The 27,304-nt window shown below is 31.5% G+C and overlaps 2 protein-coding genes and 2 long non-coding RNA genes across 6 annotated transcripts in view; 2 read left to right on the top strand and 2 right to left on the bottom strand.

Annotated features, from left to right (window-relative positions):
* Positions 1 to 1,094: 1,094 nt before the first annotated feature.
* LOC111407710 lies at positions 1,095 to 2,258 on the bottom strand. Its single transcript, XR_002705160.1, has 2 exons — positions 1,805 to 2,258; positions 1,095 to 1,352 (listed from the first exon to the last, which is right to left on the bottom strand). It is a non-coding gene; the product is annotated as an uncharacterized LOC111407710 (long non-coding RNA).
* Positions 2,259 to 10,864: 8,606 nt separating this feature from the next.
* LOC111407706 (probable LRR receptor-like serine/threonine-protein kinase At4g36180) overlaps positions 10,865 to 27,304 on the top strand; it is a 101,583-nt gene continuing 85,143 nt past the window's right edge. For both annotated transcript variants that reach the window (XM_023037346.1, XM_023037345.1), the window contains exons 1-2: positions 10,865 to 11,267; positions 11,389 to 11,544. In XM_023037346.1, coding sequence (XP_022893114.1) covers positions 10,961 to 11,267; positions 11,389 to 11,544 — 463 coding nt within the window. In that variant the 5' untranslated portion in view covers positions 10,865 to 10,960. The remainder of the gene's footprint in view (positions 11,268 to 11,388; positions 11,545 to 27,304) is intronic.
* On the top strand, positions 12,240 to 15,752 carry LOC111407709 (LRR receptor-like serine/threonine-protein kinase GSO1). 2 transcript variants are annotated; one of them, XR_002705159.1, is made up of 5 exons: positions 12,240 to 12,609; positions 12,710 to 12,856; positions 13,077 to 13,223; positions 13,508 to 15,472; positions 15,583 to 15,752. XR_002705159.1 is itself a non-coding variant. In XM_023037353.1 (2 exons), the coding sequence occupies exon 1, from the start codon at positions 14,135 to 14,137 to the stop codon at positions 15,428 to 15,430; it is 1,296 nt and encodes a 431-aa protein (XP_022893121.1). In that variant the 5' UTR covers positions 14,070 to 14,134; the 3' UTR covers positions 15,431 to 15,472; positions 15,583 to 15,752. The 2 variants fall into 2 exon arrangements, 1 of the variants encoding a protein (XP_022893121.1); XM_023037353.1 differs by lacking the exons at positions 12,240 to 12,609; positions 12,710 to 12,856; positions 13,077 to 13,223 and having other exon boundaries at positions 14,070 to 15,472.
* Positions 14,412 to 19,778, bottom strand: LOC111407711. The gene is made up of 2 exons (XR_002705161.1): positions 19,460 to 19,778; positions 14,412 to 15,476 (listed from the first exon to the last, which is right to left on the bottom strand). It is a non-coding gene; the product is annotated as an uncharacterized LOC111407711 (long non-coding RNA).

Raw genomic sequence — 27,304 nt, 5'->3', positions numbered from 1 at the left:
CATAGGGTCATTTATGCATTTGTTGCATATGTGCATGACCGTGTGTTGATTAACTAAGTGTTAATTTGTGGTTTTGTGTGAACGTAGTTTTGAAAAGATCTCTGTGTGTGTTATCCTATATATATCTTCATTACATGATTGTTTGTTCACTGTGAATACTTGTTTCTACTTGGGTGTTCTTGACCTTAGCCCTGGTGAGTACATGGAGCAAGTATCGTATGTGTTTCAAGTTGGAAACACGAGGTAAGGTCTGTTATTCCAATTTTATTGGATTATCTTGATTGTGCAAGTATAAACTGTGTGTTTTGATTGCTTGCAGATTATTGGGCATCAAGGTGGAGATTGTTGGATTTTTTGATACCCAATAATCCGGGTGATGATTTAAAACAGTTATCGGATTATTTATCGACACCATGGACTTGGCTCAACTCGAAGATGAACTACACTTTTGGATAGTTCGGGTTTGGGTTGGATGATTATTTGGTTAGTTGGACCATTTAGTGATTAATATGGAATTGAATATTGGCCCGTTAGTTTAGGTTAATTGGTAACCCGCTTAGTGAACCCTAGGCCCAATTAGAGTGACCTAAACTAACCTATATATATGTATTTACCTCCCAACCGTTTTTGGTGGTGTGTGTGTGTTGTAGCAATGGAGAGGAGAGTTGAGAGAAGAGAGGCAACCGAGAGAGAGGGAAGCCATGTGTAGTTGTGAGTGAGATTCAACCATTGTGATATCTTCGTCTTCCTCTCCATACTTTTGTGGATTGCTAACACCACCACCCTTCTCCTTTGTGGGGTTAGAGAGAAAGAGAGCAGTCCAAAGTGAAAGTGAAAGTCTCAGGTCGAGTCGAGGTAAACCGGTGTTCGTTTGGTTGTTTTATGAGCCCGGAATTAAGATTTAACGAGGAATTTTCGCTACAAAGAAAAGCACAAGGAAAAAATTGCTCACCCAACCAATAAATCTAAAATAATATACAAGGACAAATAAAAATGATTCCCGGGATCAATTTGTATTGGAAGAAAAACTAATTCCATCAACAAGAATTTTATAATCAATACCAACTATCCCTTTTCTATTATTGGTTTTTTGTTTTACTTTTTAACTAGTTATTGTTACTGTTTAATTTCACAGAATGGTGTCGACTTAATAAACACGAGAAGCTAGGCATTATACACTCTTTAATTCCACAGAATATCAAGAATTCGTACACATAAGAGAGGACAAGCATTTAGAAGTGAATGATTTGGTCAAAGAGAAACTACAAAAAAGTAGTTCAAAATGTAATGCATTCTTGATCAATTTGCAGCAACGTTCACTGATAGCATTCATAATTTGCAGCAGCGTCTATCTGTTTAAAATTTAATATGGTACAGAAGTCTGACATCAATGGTTGTGAAAATTTCAGCAGCATAGCATTCAAGAAAATGTGCTTTCATGTGACATTGAATTTTAAACACATACAGCAACCATATACACATTATCAAAACCTGAATTTGGCAGAGTGACAAGATAAATTTTTAGCAATGCCAATGGTGCAAATCTATAGATAAGGGTTCTCTCTGTACTTCTATAAAATACAAATTGAATTGGTGCAATCCATTAACGATACATTTCCACGGCACTCAGAAAATAAACAGAGACTGAAGAAATTGGGCAAACAAAATTTAGAAAAAACCTAAGAAGTGGCTTAAACCCATTTCCCGAGTATGAATAAACAGAATGCTAAAAACACTTTCAAGAATGCATCCATCAATTAAAAAAAAAAAAAAACTGGTAGAGAAAAGAATGTACAGCACTTACAAATTCATCCACGCCTTCTTTTGGAGAAACTTGGCAAATCAAACAATCGAGCACCTATAAATCTTCTGCCCATGAGTTGCAATCGGTGGTGGTTGTAGTCGGAGTACGGGTGAGTTAAGAAAAAGAAAGAGATTCAGCCTTTGGGTTGACGCAACCAATTTTTCAATTCAATATTCTTTAAAGAAGTTAGCAAAAGTTATCAGAGAAGATGAGGCTTTAATTTTCGGTGGTGCCGCCGTCGGAGTGCGACGGTGGATAAGGTGAGAGAGAGAGATTGAAATGTACTCTGTAGATCCATTCTTTATGGTATTGGAAAGATGAAAAGTTGGGCTCTTTTTGGGAAAAACACGTTAATTATACTTTTGGTTTAAAAATAAAATTTAAAAGTTTGCCACATAGGATGTCGATTGTGCAGCCACATAGAATGGCCGAATAGCAATAGAAATATACCTGATTGAGTTAACCGCGGACCCGAACTTCTAAGGAAAATAATGGGTTCCTTACTACTGAAACACAAAGTGACTTATTATTTTTTATGTGCAATAATTTATATCTATCTAAATCATTTATATGTTTTCTAAAAATATTTTTTAAAAACTTTGGTCCATTCTTTTACTTTATTTGAAAGATTTGAGAAGTATTTGCTACTATTTTTGAAGGTTTAAGACTACGCTGCACAGCACATTTTTAAGAGCTCTGAAGCTTCCTTTGTAAATTTTCTTTTAATTAAGAGATAAGAATTGAATATGCAAACGTTTTTACCTCTAAGGAGCATCTGATGTTTGGATTAAACAGTAACTAATTTCTTCAGAGGAAATTACAACAACTACATTATCTTTTCATCTTCTGCCAAATTCTTTTTTTTTTTTTTTTACCATTATTATTTTATATTTTCAAAAGAATTGGAGTAAAGCGTAGAAATGAAAGATCCCAAATTGCGCAAAGCCCACCAAACATACTCACGCCCACCACATGTTCCACACGACTTCAATTCCCACCGATTACCATCCCACCGCCACCATCACCACAAAACCACCTCCTCCTAGGTATAGATTGAGTCCTGGGTGTAACACCCCAAAGTTTCACAAATCTTGAAGTGTTACAAAAAAATTTATTTTCTTTGTATTGAAGGTAGAATGATAAAATAAAATTTTAAATAAAATAACTAAAATATCCATAAATTTAAACAAAACATGGGAAACTGCATCTTTAAAAAAAATAATAATAATAAACATGTTCAACTAACCAATTAAATAACATGACTTTGAACTTTAAACCAACTAATAAATTTAAAGATTAAAAAAAAAATTAATATTTATTTTTTTACTTTTCCACTTGGCAGCCCGCATCACCGTCTCGCCACAGATTCAATCGACTCGAGCTAACCTATAAAATTATTGTAAGAGTGATTATTTAAAAATATCCAGTAAAATACGTGTATAGTTTTCATACACAATTATATATAACAAATGAATAAACACTCCATACCACACTTCTTTTATGGAGTATATCGGTGACCTAGAGACACATCCATAGGTCCTCTTAAATTCCCAAAGCATTTCATATCTCTTATTAACGAACTTGAATGTCCAATTGCAATTCATACATATTTAATTGAATGCCTAAAGCATAAGAAAACAAACCACTTGCACAAAATTATCGTACCTAATTGTTGAAAGGTTGTAAAAAGAAGGTAAAATCTTGCACAAGAAAATTCTCCCATTATTTTTCTATTCTTTTTCATCTCCTTCACTTTCTCTCCACCATGGCTCTCTCTTTATTTTTTTATGGTGAAATAATGAGAATTCTTGTAGTATTTATAGTTGAAATTCTCAATTGAGTTTGTATGCAACTAGAACTGAAAAACTGTGTAATACAAGGAATTTGAATAAGAATTGATTTCAAATAATAGAATTTTGATTGCTATTAAACTTTATTAAAATCAATTTAAGATTACAATATAACTTTATCCAAATCTCAAAAGTTTATCATTATCCAAAATCAACATTTATCATCTCATAGGAGGCTACCTAAAATTAAAATCTTAAACCATGTTTAATTAATTACCGATTAAAGATAACTTCTTTAAACTTTCAGATCTTAGGCCTAACTTATCCAAATAAATCATTTTTCAAGTTCATAATGCGTTATTTATTACGAACTATAAAAATGAGTCCAATATTGATATACTAAATCTCGCTCTATCAAAATCTAATTACCTAGCCCAAATAATAATAAAATTAATACTAGTTCACTTTAATCCCTCAAATTTCAAAATATATAAATATAGCATAAAGAATAAATAAATTTTATTCCACAAAATTTTCGGGGCATTACACTGGGCATCAACTCGTGCCAGCTATAGTCCACATCCAACTTTTATAATTTTTTTAGGAAAAATTACTCCCATTCCTTTTTTCTATCTTTTCATTTGTAAAATGAGAATTAAATTTGTCTTAAGTAAGGTTTATACTCTAACCCACACTACCTCACACTACACTACCCTATCAATTAATTCATTTCTTCCGAATCCAAACCCCAATTTTCCAATCCACACCCACATCAGCAACAGCTCATCGCTGCCACTACATATCTAAGTCCACTGCCCTACATAATAAAATTGTAGTTTGCTATTAAATTTGTAATAGTGACCCACAATTTGTTTTTTTTTCTAACTGTGGCATTCTGCGATATGACTTGTATATGATTGTGACAATAAATTATATGTTATCATGATCTTGAGCAGTTGAATTAATTAATAAGTCATAAAATTTTATTAGATGATCATAAATATGACCATGTGATTTTTGAAAGAATTCTACAATTTCCTTGAATTTGAAAGTGTTTCTTGTAACTACGGTAATTATGTATTTTTTTTATTATTTATTTCAGTTAGCCCATCTTTAAATCAACGAAGTATGTATTCAAATTAATAATAGCCCAAGCCCAAAACAAAAAATTAAAACCAATTAGTCCAATTTAAACCAAAATCTAGATATCAATCCCCTTTGCTCATATTCAAGAGACCTTTTATTTATAAATAGCATTTCATGTATTATAGAGACTATTTTTAAATTTTGTGAGTCAAAAATGTTTCATTCCAACATTATTCTCTATTGTGGCTCTTTATTTTGCATTTCTCAAGAAACAATTATTAATTTCTCCTCATACTTTATTAACATTATTTTTATATGTCAACAGCCGATCAATTTAAACGCAGTTTGAATTGTTTAAAAAAAATATTATTGAAATACCTGACTTCTTAAATGAAATCATTGTACATTAAGAATAAAGAATTAGTTCGACTCTCTAATTTTAAGAGCCAAACTCACTATTTATTTTAAAAAATTAAAATACACAATCTCTTAGAGCTTATTTTTAAGTATTAGCTTGAAAGTCAAATCAATTTTTTATTCTAAAAAATTAAAATAAAGAGCATTTTAGAGCTCATTTTTAAGTATTATCTCTTCAAAATAAGGAGCATTTTGTATTTAGAGAGCCGATGTTCTTTTTTGCTCCATGTATCTCTCACCTTCTCTATTTTCCGTTTCTTTCATGGGTGCTAGAAGATTAGGCAACGCTGTATCAATCCTCAATCTACTGAGATGGGCTCAATATTTGGAAATCTGCCTTTCGATTGTTTCAAGGTAGTTTCTAAGCTTTATCTATGAGTAGGATTTATGTGATTGGTTATTTATATGTTTTTTCTCATGTAATTTTTAGCCAAATTAGCCTTTTTCTGTCGGATATTAATTTCTCGTTTAAATAGTATAATTTTTTACCCTATTCTTACTTATTTTTACTCAATTACTTCTTTAGTTATGTAAAATCAAAGGAATTTGAGCATAAAAGTAGAGATAAGTAAACTTTCTAACCAAAAGTAGGGCTGGGCAAATCTCCCGAACCGAACCGACCGAACCGAACCCGAACCGATCCGAATCGAACCCGACGGTTCTTGTCAAATTAAATACCCGAACGGGTATCTGAATTGAGAACCGACGGGTACGGTTCGGTTCTCGGTTCTAGACCAAGAACCGAAGAACCGAATAAGAACCGAATATTTCTAATTTTTTTATATTGAGTAAATCAAATTATTTTAATTTTAATTTTTTCTAAACAAATTAACAATTTCTAAATTCAAATTTTTGGTCAAATAATTTGTTTCATTTCTAATTTTTTAATTTTTGGCCCAATTACCCATTTTATTGTTTCATTTCTTAGCCAAACAAGATCAAATCTACTAAATAACCCTAAACACCAACACTAAAGTGCATAACGTTGTCTTGACTCTCGCACTCACTCTCGCAGCCTCGCTAATATTCCAAAACCTATACAATCATCGGCCGACACTGTGACCTCCGATCGAAACTGTGACTTTCGCCAACCGAAACTTTGATCGTAGCGATCATTTGAATAGGGTAGTTTACCAGTCTCTGACATTCCAAAACCATTGAATATATCATTAGTTGTAATTATATAATGTTGTTATAAATGTTAAAAAAATTTAATTATAGTAAAGAACCGAACGGACCCGAACCGGACCGAACCGAACCGAACAGAACCGAACCCGAACGGTTCCATAATTATATTTGGACCCGACGGTTCCATTTACTAGATACCCGAAAAGTTCGGTTCGGTTCGATTCTCTTTAGAACCGAACCGAACCGACCCGCGCCCACCCCTAACCAAAAGGGATAAATTTGTGGGCCAGGAATCCATTGCTGAGAAAATGGCATTTGTTAGTGAAGAAAGTGATATATTTCTTGAAGAAATTTCAGTGCAAAGACCTTCAAAATCGATTGAATGGTTTGCATTGAGAGGAATGGTAATTGAATGCTTCATTTCAAGAAGTACATTTAGGATGTAAACTTAAATGAGCCCAATTCCCCAACCACAACCCATCCCAGACATGCCCTCTCTCTATGTATATCTCGAAATCCCAAACAAAAAATTGTATTTTCTCATTTTTTTTTTTGCGTCTTTTTATATGCCAAAGATAAGTTGCATTCCCTTTTGGTCGAATTTGAATTTTTTTCCGCCTTTGTGATGTGGGTTTCACAATTGGAAAATATAGTATGGGTGAAGAAGGGAAGGGATAAGGTTGCAGTTTACCCCAACTCAAGTTGTGACCATTGTATGTACTGTCATAGTCGGCAGCTCTGTTGCATATTTCAAATTCTCATCGGAACTACTTGAATAAATATTGTCTTGCAGTGACTCTTTTAATCTATAAATGTTATTACATCGATGTTTCTAAATTTTAGCCCACATTAATGAAAATTCTGGGTCCATCCCTGTCAATGGAAACAATGAACCATATTTCATGATATAGATATAATTCTTAAGTTAGAAAACTGAACCAAAAGCTCACTAATCTTAAAATGGACTATTAGAAGTCTTACACAAACCAACACTTTCTAATTTCAAAGTAGCTGTTCTTAAATTATCTGCACCTCATTCTAAGTTTGAACTCTATAATATTGTTTCATTTTTTTTTTCCTTAACTAGATAATATTAAGTTGCTACTTTTAATCGTGTATTGTTAATTTTTGAGTTAGGCATATCAATTCTATATGGACAAATACTCATGAATATCAGGAAGCTAGCTATAAAACACTTGTTGAATCGTAGTATATTGAGAATTTGGACACATAATTGAGAACACACAATTTTTCATTTCAGCAAGTCCACTTTATAAAACGACTTTGCAAAAGACCAAGTGGTCTTATTTTTACAAAAAATATATATACTTGTTCTATTAGGAAATTTCAAAACACCATAATATTAATTAAAATACTACCATGAGCAAAATCTTAATCAACATGAAACAATCTAAAATCATAGTAAAGTAATAAAATCTCAAAACTATAAAATAATTGATAATTTCCATATGCAAACTGCTTCAATTATATTCAAAATAAATAACGTGTAAAGGGTTTTTCTTTCTTATTTTAAATGTTAAGACTGATGTCTCATTAATCAACGACAAATGGTTTCATGCAAAATGATAAGTGTAAAAGCTCAAGAAATAAAATGAAATAAGGCTATTATTTTGTGGTGATCTAGCATCACGAGCCTAATCTATTTAAGGAATGAGCTATGGAAACTCAACCCATTTAAAATTATGAAAACACAAACCATAAGCTAATTAAAAGCCTAACAATTTAAGAGATTAAATTTAAGTAAATTTAATCACAAAGATTTAATGAATTACTGCATTGCCCTAATGGTCATCTACATAGTATTTCATATAGGCAACCCAAGTTCAAATCACCATGTATATATGTTTTTATAAAACTTTTTATATGAATTATTTTTTTATGGATTAGAAACTCTTCAAATTCTTAGTTAAAGACTAAATTTAAAAAAATTTAATGATAATACAACTTCCTCATTTAGTTTTTCATTAAAACGAAATGTTACAAGAAGAGAAATGTCACTTATTCACAATACCTCTTTTCAAATCCGAATTTACTCTTATTTTCTCTTAAAAAATATATATTTCATGTCAAGTTAAGTTTAAGGAAATAACAAGGGTTAGAAGAAGAAAGACTTTTTACACATTTTGTTCTTTTATGTCTAAAAAAAAAAATTCAAGGTAGATAGAGGTGTAAGTGTTTATTTTGTTTTTAAATTATGATTTTTCGATAAATGTTTGAATGAAATGGTACCTCTGGGTACGGTGTTTCGGCACTACAACAGTTTGAATGATCATTTTTCGGCTCTACATGTTATGATAATGCTATAATAATTGGAGTTTTCCGAAAATCCATCTACGTGCGACGGTATGAATCTATTGTTTGAAATTTCTAATTTGATAATGAAACGCACCGATGATATCTATTGAATTTCAAACTCAAGGATTAATTTCCTTCCTACAAGTTGAATGAATTTTCTTAGGGCGTGGGTGATGGTAGAAGATGATGCAACATACTATGGAGGAAGCCGGCATTTTAATAATTTTAATTCGATCATGAATGTTTACGTTTGTTTCTTTTTATATGGATTTCTATGGATGTCATATGTTGAACTATTCAAAGAATATTTCTTCATGAATTAGTTATGTTTAAAAGTAGATATGTGTTATAGAAGTCAATTTACAAAACACCGTTTACAAAAAGAAATGAAAAAGAGTGTTAGCAAATTAAAGTATTGCTGTCTTTTAAAAATTTTAGTTTCTGTCTTGACTTAAAAAATTCATAGTTCACTCGTTACTTGATATTTTTAGACAAAACTAATGATGCTGGATAACCATATAAGATAGCTACTGAATAAACATGGAATCGTGTCAATCCGATGTCTGTGGAATCTTATATGTCACTTAAGGTAAACTGCACTGACTAGTGTTGCTGTTTTTCAGCTTCTGCTTTGACTTCAGAAATTCATAACTCGACCGTTACTTCGAATTTTTGGATGAAACCAATTGGATTTGATAGTTTCATGGATTAGCTATTGATTAAATTGGAAATCATGTGGTGTTGATGTCTATGGAATTTTATATGTTATTTTAAATAAACTGCACCAATTTGCCTTTCAACTGGGTCGCTTTGTAAAAGTGAAATATATTTTAATACCCATATGATGCCGACGGAAGCTAATTTTGGATATGTCATATTATAAGATGTTCCATACTTTTCCTTAAAAATTTCACGAAATTTTGACATCGATAACTATGCAAACGAGTTTATTTTAAAACCCACCGTGTGAAAATGAGAAATCAAAACATATTACTTTCTTTCTTACTTCTAATATGGAAAACTATCATACCTTTTATTTATTTCGTAGATATGTACTTGCCACTATTCACGTAATAAAATAGGCATATGCATGAATTTGCTCAACTCTTTTCTTCTTTAATAAATGCCTTTAAAATTATGTTACTATCATGTTACTATTTAAAAGTAGATTTTAATGGAAAATTCATTGGTAGTTATTTAAAAATATATATATATATATATATATATATATAGTTCTTAAAGAAATTTTTTTGCTTAAATTCTTAAATTAAACTATTATTTTAAATAATTTCTAAGTCTAAAATTAAAGTACAATTGTTTGAGCGACGCTTTTGTACCAGCGGGTCGAGCGTTACAATAAGGTTCCTTCACGGAGCATTAGTGATGAATAAATAAATGACAGATTTTGAGTCGAATTAAAATCTTGTTTATATCCTTCAACGACAAAATATGAAAGAGAAATAATGAACCATATTTCACGAAATAGATATAAGTTGTAAGTTTTACTTCTCATGTAATATAGACATTTATAGACCTTGATAGGTGGGGCAAATTGTAGAAATTTCATCAATTTCCACCACTTTGCGGAACGTGGTCCACGGGGCACTGCATTACTGAGAAAATGTTTTTGCAATGCAAAATATTTGTCTTCTTCTTCCAACTGTCAATCAATTAATGATTTGATTGCAAAAAATAAAAATAAAAATGTACAACTAGGATAATAATGAAAGTGAGCTGATCATTCAATAATAATGACGGAACGTAGGATTAGGTCAATACATGGTGCTAATTAAGAATTCTAGTAAAAGAGAATCTGGCATGCCCTTGGCACACGGAAATAGAAAATTCTGATTAGTTCTTATTCTCATGATTTTCCACACACTTTTGCACATAGATATTTAAGAAAAACAATATCCTTCCTGGAAATTCTTCTCCATCCATTAGGAAAAAATTTAAAGAATTTTTTCTTGTGCATGAAGAAAAAAAAGTCAGTACTATATAGTGTAAGTTGAGATCTGCATGTTCAACTTTTAATTCACCATCACTTGTGATTAAAAATAGGTGTCTAATGATGTGTCAATGAATTATTTGTGGAAGGCAAGTCGGATGGTCAATTTTGGACAGTAATTTTCAACTCATATAGGGTTCTTTTATAATCCTCAATCAATCAACTAAGTATGGGCAATTTCCTATTAATCAATTAAACAATAAGAAAGTGCTACGAATTTTACAACTTCAAGGAAAAGTCTATAATAAAAACAAACCGCCTAACACGTCAAATCCACTTAGTGCTATAAATTGGAGAGTTTGCAACCTCATTTATCCAGAAAAAGTAAGAATTTGTGGCTTAGCAGTTAAGAAAGATGGGAATTAAGTTACTGGTAATTCTAGTGATGATTGTGCTTTCATTACTAAATGAATGGTATTGTTAGGGTGTTGGGAGGAAGAGAAGGTTGCTCTTTTGCACCTTAGAGCAAATATAAACTTCCCAGATGGAGAATCACTGTCTTCATGGGTGGTTAATGAGACTGCAACTGATTGTTGTCAATGGGAATCGGTTGAATCCAGCAACACAACTAAACGAGTAATCCAACTTGATCTTGATTACGTTAGGGAGAGGAAATTAGGAGATTGGTATTTTAATGCCTCTCTGTTTCTTCCATTTCGAGAGCTCAGAAATCTCTTCTTGGAGCAGAATCAGTTAGTAGGATGGGTTGAGAATGAAGGCAAGATGAAATCTCTACTCGAGTAACCAGCCAGTTGATTAAATTTTATTACTCCTCTGTTTTTTGGTTGTCTAAGTTTTTCCTTCGAGTGATATTATAGATATATTGAACTTTGTTGCAGGTATTGATAGACTGTCGAAGTTGAGAAATTTGGAGGCCCTTGATTTGAGTTGGAATTCATTTGATAACAAAATTTTGTCATTTCTTAGTCGGCTTTCTTCTCTAAAGTATTTGCGTTTTGGAAACAACTATTTAATGAGAAAAAAATTCAGCAACAGTAAGTTCAATATACTTTGTATTCTGCTCGTTCTTTGATAGATCATTTGATTATCTAAGAATAGCCACTTCGAAAATTATGCTAGTTGCTTTCCTATTAGATCAAAACATTTGTCATTTGCCCTTCCTAATACGGTTAGCATTACGAAACGCATATGTTAATGTCATTGATATATTAATAGTTCTAATCAACCCAAGTACTAATTCAAATGTGAAAGATTAAGGGAACTTCTGGTACAAGACATATACAACAAATAAGACCTTTTTTTTTTTTTAATAATTTCTTTTCATCTAATATTGTAACACACCTTATTACAGAAGTATAATATTATTTTTTTGATTCCCAACCATTATGCTTGTGTGCGTACTCTTAATCAACATTGATTTCCTCTGGGTATTATTTCAATTTTTATTAGCTTGACGAAACATAATATTATTTTTTAAGAGAAATAATTGTCTAGGCAGTGAAAGGCTCTTTGGATTAACCAAGCTGGAAGTTCTTGATTTCAATGGTAACGATGATATTAGCAACGACGACATTCTGTCGATACTAAGTGAGTCTCCTTTTACAAGTGTGATAAATTGTTTTTAGGTCAAAAGAAGACTATATTGTTAGGACCTTTTAATAAATTTACTTTTCCTTTTTGATAGATCTGAATGATTTTATGGTATATCATTTATGGTATATCACCTCAATTCATTCTTTATCCTTATTCATTATTAATTTCCTTTTCTTGTGCCTTCTTATGCATGAGCCGAAGCGTCCCTGTTATTTTGCTCACAGCCCTTCCATATCACTAAATTAGTAGTTTGTTGTTTATTACATTTCATCGTCGACACTTAAACATTTTAATTTCCCATTTCTCAATAATTAACGTTGATGAGTATTACCCTAGATAGTTCTCCATTCCAGGCATCAAAAGTATGCATCGTCTTCGAGTGCTAAAATTAGATGGCATAAGTGTCTCCAACATTAGCAACATGGTGCAATCTTTGAAGGCATTCTCATACCTCGAGCACTTCTATTTTCGGGACAATTATATAAATGAAAGTATTGGAACTTTTGGTAAGCATAAAGAGTTGTAATTCCTAGTCACAAAAATTATATTACTAATTATAATATGAACTCCAATTCTAATGCACATTCCATTGCTTTTGTGTATAAGAGTTGAGACATTTAAGATTGCTGGAGGGACTATTCTTGGACAATTCTACAGTCGATGGGAACTTTCTACAAAGTATTGGAGCATTGAGTTCTCTCAAGATTTTATCTTTGTCTAGTTGCAAACTCAATGGCAACCTACCCATTCAAGGTAAACTTCAAAGACTTGTTTGGTAAACAATGTTTTCCATGACTTAGCATGCTCATTAATAAATTGTTTCTTCAATTATTTCTATTTTCAATTATATAAACGGAAATATAGAAACTTTTGGTATCCCGAAAGAGTTGTAATTTCTAGTCACAAAAATTATATTACTAATTATAATATGAACTCCAATTCTAATGCCCATCCCATTGTTTTCGTGCATAAGCGTTGAGACATTTAAGACAGTTGGAGCAATTGTTCTTGGACTATTCTGATGTGGATGGGAACTTTCTACAAAGTATTGGAGCATTGAGTTCCCTCAAGATTTTATCTTTGTCTAGTTGTGGACTCAATGGCACCCTTCCCGTTCGAGGTAAACTTCAACGACTTGTTTGGTAAACAATGCTTTTCCGTATGAATTTTTATATTTGTAAAAATTATGTCCAGCATAAAAGAATTTTTTATAGAGTTCTGGCTTTGTCCCTCATAAGAGTTACATTCAAAATAAGCTACTTATTTCCATATTTCACCAATAAAAATGTAATTTTCTGACTTAAAACGTAAGTTCGGACACAAAAATTTATCTTACCTTTTATGGGCGAAGTCTTTAAATTCTCTATTTTTTTGATGGCTATTGAAGCAGTGATTTTTTTGTAGGGTGGTGTGAACTTAAAAACCTCCAAGAGTTATATCTGAATTGGAATGAGTATGAAGGAATGCTTCCTTCATGTGTTGCAAACATGACCTCTCTTAGATGGATTGACCTCTCTTCCAATAAGCTCACCGGAAATATTGCCTCATCTCCACTTTCCAAACTCACATCGCTCGAAGTTCTTTCTCTTTCAAGTAACCATTTTCAAGTTCCAATTTCTTTCAAGGCATTCTTTAATCATTCGAACTTAAAGTCTTTAAAAGTGGGAATCAATGAAATAATAAATGAAAACGAGTTGGAAAAATGGGTTCCCAATTTTCAACTAGAAGGTTTTGATATGTCAAATTGTAGTGGCCATCCAACACTACCCAACTTTTTGTACTATCAATCAAACTTGAGATATATTAGTCTCTCAAAGAACAACATAGGAGGGAATTTTCCAACTTGGTTGTTAGAGAACAATACAGGACTTTCGACACTTCTCCTGAGAGCTAATGCTTTTTATAGGAACTCTCATGTTGCCAACAAGCACCAATCATGACATGCAGAATTTCGATGTAACTAATAATAAGTTCAATGGACGTATTCCAATTAACATAACTTCTATTTTTCCAAATTTGTATTTATTAAACATGTCAACAAATATGTTTGATGGGTGTATACCTTCTAGTTTTGGTGACTTAAAATATATAGATCAACTGGACTTGTCCAACAATAACTTGTCAAGCACCATTTCAAGTAGCTTGTCTACCAGAAATTTAATGGTGTTAGACATTAGTAACAACCATTTGTCTGGCAGAATTCCCACTTCAGTGGGTAATATGACATATTTGATAATAGTTTCTATGTCTAATAACCAGCTTGAGGGTCTTATCCCAATGGAAATTTGCAATCTCGAGTATCTTCACCTCTTAGATTTATCTCATAACAAGTTATGTGGTTCGGTCCCATCCTGCTTCAATACATCAACAATAAGTCATGTCTATCTGAACAATAACCAATTAGAAGGTGAGCTGATAGAAGCATTTTATAATAGCTCTTCGTTGGAGTTATTGGATCTCAGAGAGAATAAGTTCACTGGAAGTATCCCTCAATGGATTGGCACTCTATCAAGCATGAGATTTTTTCTACTCAGCGGTAACCATTTTGAAGGCATGATCCCTCACCAGTTTTGTGAGATGAACAAACTAAGTTTGATAGACCTTTCTTTTAATTTCCTTTCGGGTCAAATCCCGCAGTGCTTTGGTAACATATCAATGGGGAAAACCAAGGAGAACTCTGAGTTAACAATAATTGTACTCGACAGAGTGCCAATTATAGTGACATTTAAGACAAAGGGAAATTCTTATCCTTACAAAGGTTACATCCTCAATAACATGTCTGGAATTAATCTCTCTTCCAATAAATTACATGGTGAAATTCCGGACAGCCTTGGAAAGTTAAGTGAGATCCATGCAATCAACTTGTCCCACAACAATCTTAATGGAACAATTCCAGCAACATTCTCAAGCCTACATCAGATCGAGAGCTTAGATCTCTCCTATAACAACTTGGGTGGGAAGATCCCCAATGGTCTGATTAAGTTAAACACTTTAGAAGTCTTCAACGTGTCACATAACAATTTAACAGGTACTATACCAGAGAAAGGTCAGTTTGGAACCTTTGGTGAAGATAGCTACCAGGGAAATCCTTATCTTTGTGGTCGTCCATTACCAATCAACTGTACTAGCACTAGATCATCACCTGTCCTGCCATCTGCTAATGATGAAAGTGAGGAGCGCGGTTTCATGGACATGGAGGTCTTCTATGTAAGCTTCATCGTATCTTACATATGTGTTGTGCTTTGCATTGCTACAGTTCTGTACATAAATCCTCATTGGAGAAGTGTATGGTTCCATTTCATTGAGATTTATACAATCCAATTCTGAGGGCCAAGTGTTCTGGAAAGTATTCCCCTATTCAAAATGAAGGTACCTGCTGTAATTCCGTATGAAGATCATTATATACTATACTAACTTTTTTGTAACTAATATATTTTTATCATCTATCTAATCAATTTTATCATTTTTTTTCTTTCCAGATTTGATCATTTGAAGTAACGAACCAGTTGCAGGTTTGACTTTGACGTGATTTGATGGTGTAACTATTATTGAAGTTGAGTATCAAACATTTGGTTAACGAAAAGATTTATATTAATGCTTCGCTAGTTATTTATTTACAAAAAAATTAAATAAATAATAAATAGATAAATTTAACATGTCCTCGACATGTGAAGATCACCAAATATCCAAATTTGTAATCTTAAATATAAAATTAATTAAAAAAACTATAAACTATTTGTGTAAAATAATTAATATTATTGCAAAATTCAAGATTAGTGCACGATGGAGGTGAAAATTTTGACTGGTGGTAAAAGTAGCCAACTTCACCAAACTTACTTTCGAAAACTAGCTTTACTAACTTCAGCAGCTTTAAGGTTAAAGTTGGATTTTCTGGACCATTTCTCCAAATTAAAATTAGGTTCCTCCTCCCAAATTGGATGGTCGTCAATGTATTTGTGAACTTATCAATTATAATAGCATCATAAAAAAGTAACATTTCATCTCTGGCTTAGAATTAGAAGGAACAAAAGGCATTCGTCGTCGTCAGAGCCCTCCTCCTCCTACTTACAAACCGATGCATCTCTGTGATTGTCAGACTATCAAGATAGAAAATTGTCAACATGTTGTTTCAACACCTCAATTTGTTGGCACAATATTTCCATCCATTCAGTTTCTCCCTCGCCATCACTCACAGATGTACTGCATTAACTAATCTCGCCACATTATTATCAATGTCAAGGTTGAGATCTTTGTATGCCCATGATCTTAGTGACAATTAGTTTGATCGAAACATTTTTTTTTTATCTCTTAGTCAGCTTTCTTTTCTCAAACATCTAAAATCCCTATACAACGTTTTCAAGTACAAAAATTACAGCGACGTTAAGTTCAATGTACTTCGTATTGTAGTGTTTCTTTGGTATATCATATGATCATCAAAGAATAACCCCTTTGAGAAATAAAATCGCTTATTATAACAATTTTAACTTTTGACGTTGCATTTCAAGATAAGCAATTTCTGAAAATAGTGCATTTGTACTGGCCAAAGTTTGACGGGGTGTCTTCAACTAAAATTTTGATATATTTTAAAATATTATAAACAGTAATAAAATTTCATGAATTCTATAAATTTCCACAAATTCTATAAAAATCTCCTCAAATGTGGTGAAATTTCAAAAGATTTGATTATATGTATTTTTTTTTCTTTTTTTGATCGTTTTGATTATATTTATTTTTTAAGTTTGAAATCCATCTAAATCTTTTAAAACCATTCTATTAATGAAATCATTATAAATTCATTAATTATTGAGAATACCTAAATTTTAAAGAATTTCATTGAATTTCATTTAAATATCAATTGGAAACGCCTAAATTTTAATAGATTTCATTAAAATCTCAGTTGAGACCACCTAAATATACAAGAATTTTAAAATTCATTATAGTTTCACTTGAGGAAACTCCCTAAATTAAGGATCTTATTAGTTTTCTCAATTAAAAGTATAGATAAAACAATCATTTTGACCTTATCAAACAGATCATTTGAGAGTAAAAGTAGAAATATTGTTTTGAAATAAAGAAACTGTACAATATTTCTAGCAAAATACTTATCTGAGAAAAACATACTAGTGCAAGAATTTTGGGGCAGTGAAGACAAATAAAGATAACAGAGTTCTAACTTTTCACTGATTCTATGAAGAGTAATGCTATGTGCAATCGCTCACTGCACAGTCATCTTACGTGATATACATGCGACTGTTAATGAATTGTTGCATAAGGTAATAAAAACTACCACATTAATATATCAAATCACTAACCGTCATATGTATGCCATATAGAGCGACTACGACAGTAAACGACTGTAAATAACATTACTCTTTTATGAATGATGTACAACTTATCTATATACAAGGAGCGTGCCATATATAAGTTTCTCTGTGTGCCCGTGTTTGTGTTTCTTCAATTAATTCTTCAATTAATATATAAGGACAAATAAAAACGAATATGGGGATCAATTTGTATTCGAAGAAAAACTAATTCCATCGACAAGAATTTTATAATCAATACCAACTTTTTCTTTTATATGATTGGTTGGTTTTTACTTTTTAACTAGTTATTGTTACTGATTAATTTTACAGAGTGGTGTCAACTTAATAAACACAAGACGCTAGGCATCATACATTCTTTAATTCCGCAAAATATCAACAATTCGTACGCATAAGTGACAGGACAAGCCTTTAGAAGTGAATGATTTGGTCAAAGAGAAAATACAAAAAAAAGTAGTTCACAATGTTTTATTTTATAAACTATTGGGTATTAAATGTGAGACTTCATATTTTTCGTTGATATTGTAATGAAGTGCAACAGTGAAATCCAGAATAACAAATCTTGCAACTTCACCTATGCCTTTTTTATTTAGTGGATCATGTTATGTATAAACTTTTTTTACAAATTCCCTCATTCACTACTCACAATGGGGGCGGGGATCACAAGCCGACATTTTTTAAATTCACGTGGGATTCACTAATTTTGTGAGAGTGGGTACATCATTTTGTCAACAAGATTTTGTACAAATATCTTTATCTTTATTTTTTTTATCTGACCAAACCAACTTTTGTAAGAGTAGTTCTCAAGTGACAAGATTGGAGGTTCAGACGAACTCACCGAGATAAGTTGTGGACTAGCAAAATACATAAACTAGTGGTTTTATGTTTCAGGACATGATCGGGAAATCTAAACACAAAAAAGGAATGGCGTAAGGTCAAAATCGATGGTCGTCACTCCGAACATGGCTAACAAAATGAATTAGGGATTGATTCAATTTTTCTTTTAAGTCCAATTTTATTTTGGCAGAATCCATCGCTTTAACTATATATTTACTTTATCATTCCAAAATGATTTGTATTTTGAACTATTCTAGTTAGTGGATTTCTTTGCTTTACATGTTACAGGTGCATAATAATTCTACCTATCCAGATCTTTACACGTTGCACATGCATAACAAATTCTTCTCAGATCGTGAGGTTTTACTATAGAAATAACATATAAAATATAGATATAGTGTTTTGTTTTTCCTTGTATCTCAAGTTTTTTCCCCAATGAAAGAACTCTATTTTATAGAGATAAATTTAACACCCACAATTAAAAATATGAGTTACCATATGAATTATGATAAAGCCAGATGCTTAGGGCTAGAAGAGTCCTGTAGGATCTAGGGAGGAAAAATGCAAGTGAGCGAAAATACTGGGCCAAAAGTATATTATTTGCATTACAATTGTTTCAGCTATTATTAGTAGCCAAAATGCTAATATGGTGTGCCATTTGAAACTTGATTGTCTAAAAGTGATGATATTGTTGTCTGTCATAAAAGTTCACAGTAGCTACCTGTAATGCATTCTTGATTAATTTGAATGTTTTCCCTAAAAACTTGTTTATAGCAAATCAAAATTGGTAAGTCATCATTTCTCAATACGCTGCAACGTGCACTGATAGCATTCATGTGACATGGAATTTTAAACACATACCCCAACCATATACACATTATCAAAACCTGAATTTGACAGAGTGACAAGATAATTTTTAGCAATGCCAATGGTGCAAATCTATAGATAAGGGTTCTCTCTGTACTTCTACAAAATACAAATTGAATTGGTGCAATCCATTAACGATACATTTCCACGGCACACAGAAAATAAACAGAGACTGAAGAAATTGTGCAAACAAAATTTAGAAAAAACCTAAGAAGTGGCTTAGACCCATTTCCCGAGTATGAATAAATAGAATGCTAAAAAAATGCATCCAAACAAAAAGAAGGGAAAAAATAAATAAATAACTGGTAGAAAAAAAATGAACGACACTTACAAATTCATCCACGCCTTCTACTGGAGAAACTTGGCGAATCAAACAATCGAATACCTATAAAGCTTCTGCCCATGATCTGCAATCGGGTGTTGTTGTAGCCAGAGTACGGGGTGAGTTAAGAAAAAGAAAGAAATTCAGCCTTTGGGTTGATGCAACCAATTTTTCAATTCAATTTTTTTTAAAGAAGTTGAGCAAAAGTTATCAGAAAAGAGGAGGCGTGAATTTTCGGTGGCGCCGTCGTCGGAGTGCGACGGTAGAAAAGGTGAGAGAGAGAAATTGAAATGTATTCTGTACATCCACTGTTTATGGTATTAGGAAATAAAAGGTTGGGCCTTTTTCAGTTTTTTGGGAAAACACGTTAATTATACTTTTGATTTAAAAGTAAGTATCCGTTTGATTGTAAAGATGGAATTGAATTGAATTGAATTGAGTTGAAAACGAATTATAGGGAATTAAATTATCTAGAAATTGTAAATTATTATGTTTGATTGGTATAATTTTTCACGTGAAAAATGTTGAAATAAAAGTGTTTTTTGGTGTTCATTTGATTTTGTTTTACATGAAAATTATTAATTAAAGAGATAAAATTTACTGGTATTGGGGATAAAATTTGTTTCCATTTCCAAAAAAGAAAAAAGAAAAAATTCAAAAAAAGCATCTATCTTTTGATATTCTTTTGACTTTGTTTTACACAGAAATTGTTACTTAAAGGAAACTATTTATTATTTTTTTTTTTTAACAATTAGGAATAGAATTTATTTTCATTGACCATAAAAAAAAAAAGGAACCTGGAAAACAAATTCTCACCTAACCTATAGGAATTAGAATTCCTTAAAAAGCTAGAAATCAGGCGCATGAGAGGAGGGGTGAGAAAATCATTTCCAGGGAAAAACTTTGCCATCAAACATTGTTAAAGTTGGAAAGTGAAATTCTATTTCCATTTCCTATTGATTTTCCATGCTATCAAACAGGGCCTAAAACTTAAATGTTTGCCACATAGAATGGCCGAATAGCAATAGCAATATAAATGTACCTGATCGAGTTAATCGTGAACCAAGAACTTCTAAGGAAAATAATGGGTTCCTCACTACTGATAACAAAGTGCCTTATTATTATTTTTGTGCAATAATTTATGTCTATCTAATGAATCATTTATAGGTTTTCTAAACAAAATTTTAAAAAACTTTGGTCCAACTTTTTACTTTATTTTATGTACCTAAATAATTAGAGAAAATAACTTTAAAACTTTAATTTTGCCTAAAAAATGTATAGGTCCACCGATCTGATTATTGACCTGTCGATTCGACCAGTAGCCTGAGACCCAATACGGGTTGATGTTCAAGTCGAGTCTAATAACTATGATACAACGTGCTAAGAATTTTAATAAAAGATTAATTAGCTAATGTGGCATACTCTTGGCACACAAAAAATTCCAATTAGTTTTTATATTTATAATTTTGTAGTACGTTCCACACTTTTGCACATAGATATTTGATATAAATATTTCGCTTATCTTGGTCATTAAAAATAGATTTTGAGAGTAATTTTTTTGAACTAGATACTTTACATAATCTAAATTAAAAGAGAAAGCAGAGACCAAATTGTAGAAGGAAAGATTAAATTCAAGCAATTCTTAGTTGAACTAGAATTATGGTTTCCTATCTTGAGACGTAAATTGAGGTCTACAAAAAGGAATCTTGCATTCAATTAGAAAGGGGGAGACTAGAGATTTACGTTCTTAGAGGCAAAATTATACGTCCAATACATAGAATTCCCATTATTTGTATCTCAACTTGGGATTTGAAGGTTGAAGAACACAGTTGATCGGGAGATATATAAGCTTTTGAAGAGGAGATTGATGGTCCAACGTTGAGAATTGGGTGTCAAAAAATAACCATTGCTAGTGTTCTTTTCTTTATTCCTTGTGTTGAACTATGTGATTTTTTTTTAATTGTTTAATTTCTAAGACAACTTCCTCTAAAAAGAAAGGAATTGAGTCATAGCACTTACTCCTGGTAATTATATTGAAGCACATATTTGGTTGAAGATCATGCGGCATTTCGAATAAAAGAAGACGCCGTTTATTTAGTCCGAATCCGCTTTGTTTACGAACAAGGAAGTTATAAGTAATACAACTATGAATCTCATGGAGAGTTCGAGATAGTAGATCCAATGCTTGGATTGAAGAATCACTTTGATTCTATCATTATCATTGGCTAAATAATTGGTTGTTAGGATGAACCATGCAATTTAGGTGTAATGTTTATTTAAGTCAATTGATTTTCTTGCACATTGATGATGTATGAGCTGCTTATAGTGGTTTAATTATATTCAATTGCTTGATTACCAACTGCATGATTTAAAGTCAATATTGAGACTGAGAGGAAATTTATTTATTTAGTTCGTATAATAAGTGATATAGGCATTATAAGATATCAAAACATGATTATAGGAAGATAATAACCCAAATGGTCACTAAACTTTGCAAAAAAAAAAAAAAAAAAAAAAAAAAAAAAAAAATCTAAGGGTCCTTGAACTTTGAAAATCATTCAAGTCATCATTGAACTTTGCAAAAGGTTTTCATGAAGTCATTGAACTTTAACAATTACCCCACTCATTACTAAATTTTGCAAAAAGTTTCCATGTTCAGTGACCCTGTGGAAACCTTTTGTAAAGTTTAATAATGATTTGAGTGATTTTTAAAGTTTAGCGACTCCGTGAAAACCTTTTGGATTATTATCTCGATTATAGGCTATGCAATCTTATAGAATTTCTAAAATTGAATTCTTTTACATGTGTACTAATTTACATAGAAATATAGTAAATTCGAGCATATGAATAGGGTTGATTTTCCTTGTGAGAGAATACTAAGTAAAATTGGTTAAGTCGACTATTAATGCAAATGAAGAAAATGATGAATGAAATTGGATTTAATGAATGTTAAGGAAATAAGGACTTTTTTGTTTCCCCTTTTTTTGAAAATACATTTTTTCTCTATTCTTTTCAACCATTCATTCTTTAATAAAACAATATTATATGCATTCAAAATTTTTCCTTATTTTTTTAACCACATATTCTCTACCAAAACATTATTCCAAAATACAATATTTCTAAAAAAAATGGAGCTCAAACATGAATAACGTAAAAAAATTGAAATTCCTAACCACTTAATCTCAATAGTCCTCCACAAATTAGGTTAGTTAGGTTAAGCTAGATTAGTTTAAGATAAAGTAGCTATAATTAAATCTTGATTTGTTAAGTTTTTACCCATTAATTTGTTAACTTTTTACCACATTAAATTAGATTGAAGTTAGAATCAAAATAAAAATTGATATCTGGTCCATGTGGTAACGATGTTCAAACTTAAAAATTCCACTTTATTACTAATCATGATCCGCACTTGTGAAATCAATCAATCAAGTTTTTGACAGCATTTAAGTGGATTAATTTATATAGTTTAGCATTTTTTATTAATTCTAGCTTTGATTTAAATTTTTGTCTTTGTTTTCATTTTTTCTTTTAAAGTTGATTTACTTATTTTTTATTTTTTATTTTGTTTCATTAACAGGGATATAAAGGAAACAATAGCACAACGACAATATGAGATCGGAGATCCCAAAATTGATGACAATGACATGCCTATTGGGGATTTCTCCCCCTTATCACACTTTAAAATGAAGGAATATGATGCACGTGCTGAAGTTGATGAGGGAAACATATTTTTTTTAGCCATGCTGAACACGAAGATGTCATTGTTACTAGGTTTCTCAACGATTTAAGATCTAACCTCAAACATCAAGTCATTGTGTTCAGCCCTAACTTCTTAAAAGATGATTTATACAATGCCCTTGAATACGAGTGATACTATCGATCTTCCTATTAGCAGCATGGCCTTTCTAACTTTCCCACCCTTCGTCAGTTCTGTCTCCTCTGACCACCATTCCTAGTAGTGGCCTGTGTCGGCCTGGACCTAATGCTTGTTGGGTATTCCTCTAGTCGTAATATTCCTGAAGATGCCACTAGAGTTGAACCTAGATTTTTAGCTTTTGAGACCATACACTTCGGATTTTGCCTCTTATTATCCACATCGCACCCTTGCGCAAGCTTTTAATCAAGAACCTCCTTATTCAACTCTGGGAAACAACTACTGTTTCATGATCGACCCTATTGAAGATTTTAATGAAGATCTTAACCAATTTGTGAGTTATGATGAGGACGCAATTATCGTCTCAGTTATGAGATGTATCCTCTTCATCCCCATTGATTCTATCTCACGGAAACAGATTGTCTTCCATACATGTATCCTGTGGAATTCTTGCTCTTCCAAGTTGGTAATTGATGAGGTAGAACCACCAATGTTGTTTCCAACTCCGCCATGGCCAAGTTCGATTTCAAACCAAAACCACACCCTCGACCTTTTAAGGTGACTTGGGTTGATCGAACTTCTTTACCCATCACTCATTAATATCTTGTGCTCCTTAAGTTGGGCCATTTTTAGGAAAACATTTATTATGATATCCTATTAATGGATGTCATAGACGAGTAAAGACAAATGATAGGTCCAGCGAAGCCTTCAAGTCTCCGAGGATACCAACGTTCTATCAGCAATCATGGCTGTCGCAAACTCTCGAATTTAGCTATTTATCCGTTAAGGACTTTGAGTGTGAGGGTCACGACATCGAATTGATATTTTCTCTAATTGTCACAGTTTGTTTCATGATTCCCATTGGTTCAGTGTGCTATCGAACTATTACCTAATTTCAGTTACGTAATAGTCTCTACCATAGGATAAACCCCTAGTAAAACTCAATTGGCAAATTGAGACTTTTTATTCTCCCTAGCCTTAGCCATTGTGCAATTCCATATTAGATGCCATAGTCAAATAACATTAATTCTTTATAACACCACATTCAATGGACTTAACCTTAATATAGCCTTAAATACACAATTGATTACATGACATGACAAATTAAAAAACCAAACACTTACAACTTATGAGCTTCAAAAATGAGGTTCTGCACGGAATCAATTTTCATAACTCAGATTATCTTTCTTGTTATCACTACACAAACCTGCACAATTGCAAGAAGTGAAAGTCATTCACCAAAACAAAAGGTAATTAGTTTTTTTTTTTCCTTTAAATAAATAAATTCCACACTCATCTTTTTAAAAATTGAGAAGAAAATTCATTTTTGCTTGTTATTTACTTCGTGGGAATATTGTATCATTAGCTTTCAACCTATAGCCCGAGTAGCACATTGGACTCTAATCTTTAAAAGGAGGATGCTAGCAACATTTTAGTGTAGTTGTACTGGTTGTATTTAATGTATGTACGTGTTAGAGAACGATGGAGGCAGTTCATGCTCCAACAATTTTTTTTCAATTGTTGTCTTTAAAACAAACATAGCCTTACCACTCTAACATGGTACACCAATTAATTGGAAAATCACTAAATTCATGGGACCTAGCATTAACTTATTTATCAATTAATGATGTGTCATGTTATCGGTGCTCATAAGTTAAGTATATAAGAACCAGTGTTTAGGATATATATATATAAGAGGGGGGTCCCTGAAAAAGAGGTTATTTCAAGGATTTTAAGGCTGTTGAGGGGGGTTGTTAAAACAATTATGAAAAATCCTACTCAGTACTCTTCTTAATTAAGATTTCTTTTTCTTTTGGTAAAATAATATCCCTTTTTTTTTTTTTTTTTTTTTTTTTGAAAACATGCCATCTGAGATATATGAACTTGGGCCTAACTCCATTCTTATAAGGACACCACTGGCACTCCCTTAACAAGAATTTTTAAAACAGTGATCCCTTTCTCTTTTCTATGCGTATCCTAGCCTCTTCACTGGGCCTTTACGCTTTGAGAGATCACTCAGGGCTTATTTTAAAAACAGTTTAAATTTTTAACTTGGAGTTAAGACATGCTCTTATCATATACCCAGCATGAAGCATAAAAATTTTTATAAGAATCATAAAAATTTTATAAACAGGAACTGTTCTTAAAAGATCTGGGACTAATATTAACTATTAGCACCATATCTTAGAACTATAAACATACCTACAGGAATGATCCATCTGTAGTTTAAAACAAAATATCAAAATCTCAAAATATTTTTGTGGGATATTATTCTATCTAAGAATAAGAACAATTAAGAATTTCCCTTTCGGGAAGAAAAGAAAATTAGAACATCTTTGAGATAACTCAAGGCTTTGTATTGTATAAATTTTCTTGTGTGTTTACAAATGAAAGAATGATCTCCTTTTATAGGAGAAAAAAGAGAAAGGAAGCGTTTTTCAAAAGCAAGGAATCTTTCCTTTTTTCAAAACATCAAAAAGAAAACAGTAAAAAGCTATACTATCAAATCTTACTTTATAAAACAGTAAGATTCTTTACAAATAAACGGATTTGATAAGTCTTTACCAGCTTCCGTTTGAGCTGGACTAGCTATAGAATTCTTGGGCTCTATAGTACCTGCTTGTGTATGGACAATTGGATTTGAAATTTTTAATTTGATAATTTCTTGTTCTAATTCAGAAATTTTCTTTTGTAAAACTAATTTTTCTTGTTGTAAAGACTGATTTGACTCATTTAAAATTTTAAAATTCTTAGTCATACATTCACAATGTTCACAAAATTTAGAAGCATAATCTAAAGGCTGATCTGAAACATTCTTTAAAGAAGGAGCAACAAAATAATTAATTCCTATAAATTTTCTACATTCTTCTAATACTTCTGAAATGGAATAAAAAAATTTTCTACATTCTTCTAATGCTTCTGAAATAGAATAAAATCCTTTATATAGAGGATTTGGAAAATTCTTTATACAATCTGAAACTTCTAGCCAGGTATGATAAATTCCTGGAAGTCTTCCATTTAAAACAACATAACATTTAAATTTTTTATGGTCTTGACTAAAATGTTCTGAAAGAGCATTTAAACATGCTAAAAAATATTTTTGATCTTTTGGATTCTTATTGTAAGATATCCATAAATTATCTAAAATGCATTTTTCTGATTTAGTAACTGAAATATGAGAGAGTGTCTTAAAACTAATATTACTGTTTGGAAAACAAAGTAACTCTATATTACCAAATCTTAACTTATCATGAGTCTGTAGTATATTTGTCTGAGAACTGGAACTGCCAACAATTGGCAATCCTGGTCTGGGACCTCTTGGTCTTTGCATCTGCAATAAATGATCAGTCATATTCTTTATTTTTAATTATTCTACTTAAAATATCTGCATTCTGATTATCACTACCTTTAATATGTTCAAAATTAATTACTAGTCCAGTATTAGTTATTCTGTCTATGAAATTTAACCATCTTCTTCTATTACTTCTTTTATTTTCTAATTTCATTTTATTAACAAAACTTACAATTGCTTCACAATCTGTTCTTAAAGTAATTTCTTCTTTAGAAATAATAAATAATTCAAAAGAATCTAAAGCATAATTTACTGCAAGTAATTCTAAATCTATGCTACTTATATTACATTTTTCTTTATAATTTCCGCTATTATATTTTACAATTTTTTCACTATCTTTATCTGCATATTTATTGGGTTTTGCAATTAAAATTGCTCCTCATCCTGTTATACTTCCATCTGTTTCTATAATTAGAAAATCTGTTTCTAATGGCATAGATAATTTAGGTAAATCTTTTAATTTTTCTTTTATTTTTTGAACTAATTTAATATCTTCTATATTAAAGTATCTTTGACCTTTTGGTGACGTTTTTCCATATAAAGGTCCTGCAATTTTTCCCAGGTTTTTAATAAAGGGTCTAGCATAATTTACTAATCCTAAGAATTTTTGTAATTGTTTAAGATCTTC

This window comes from Olea europaea, chromosome 13, assembly GCF_002742605.1.
Source record: "Olea europaea var. sylvestris chromosome 13, O_europaea_v1, whole genome shotgun sequence".
NCBI lineage: Eukaryota > Viridiplantae > Streptophyta > Magnoliopsida > Lamiales > Oleaceae > Olea > Olea europaea.
The sequence above is the reverse complement of the archived record's forward strand: the minus strand, read 5'-3'. Positions and strand labels throughout refer to the sequence as shown.

Excerpts from the sequence above, each read along its gene's own strand:
- LOC111407709 (XM_023037353.1), top strand. The coding sequence starts at position 14,135 with ATGTCAACAAATATGTTTGATGGGTGTATACCTTCTAGTTTTGGTGAC.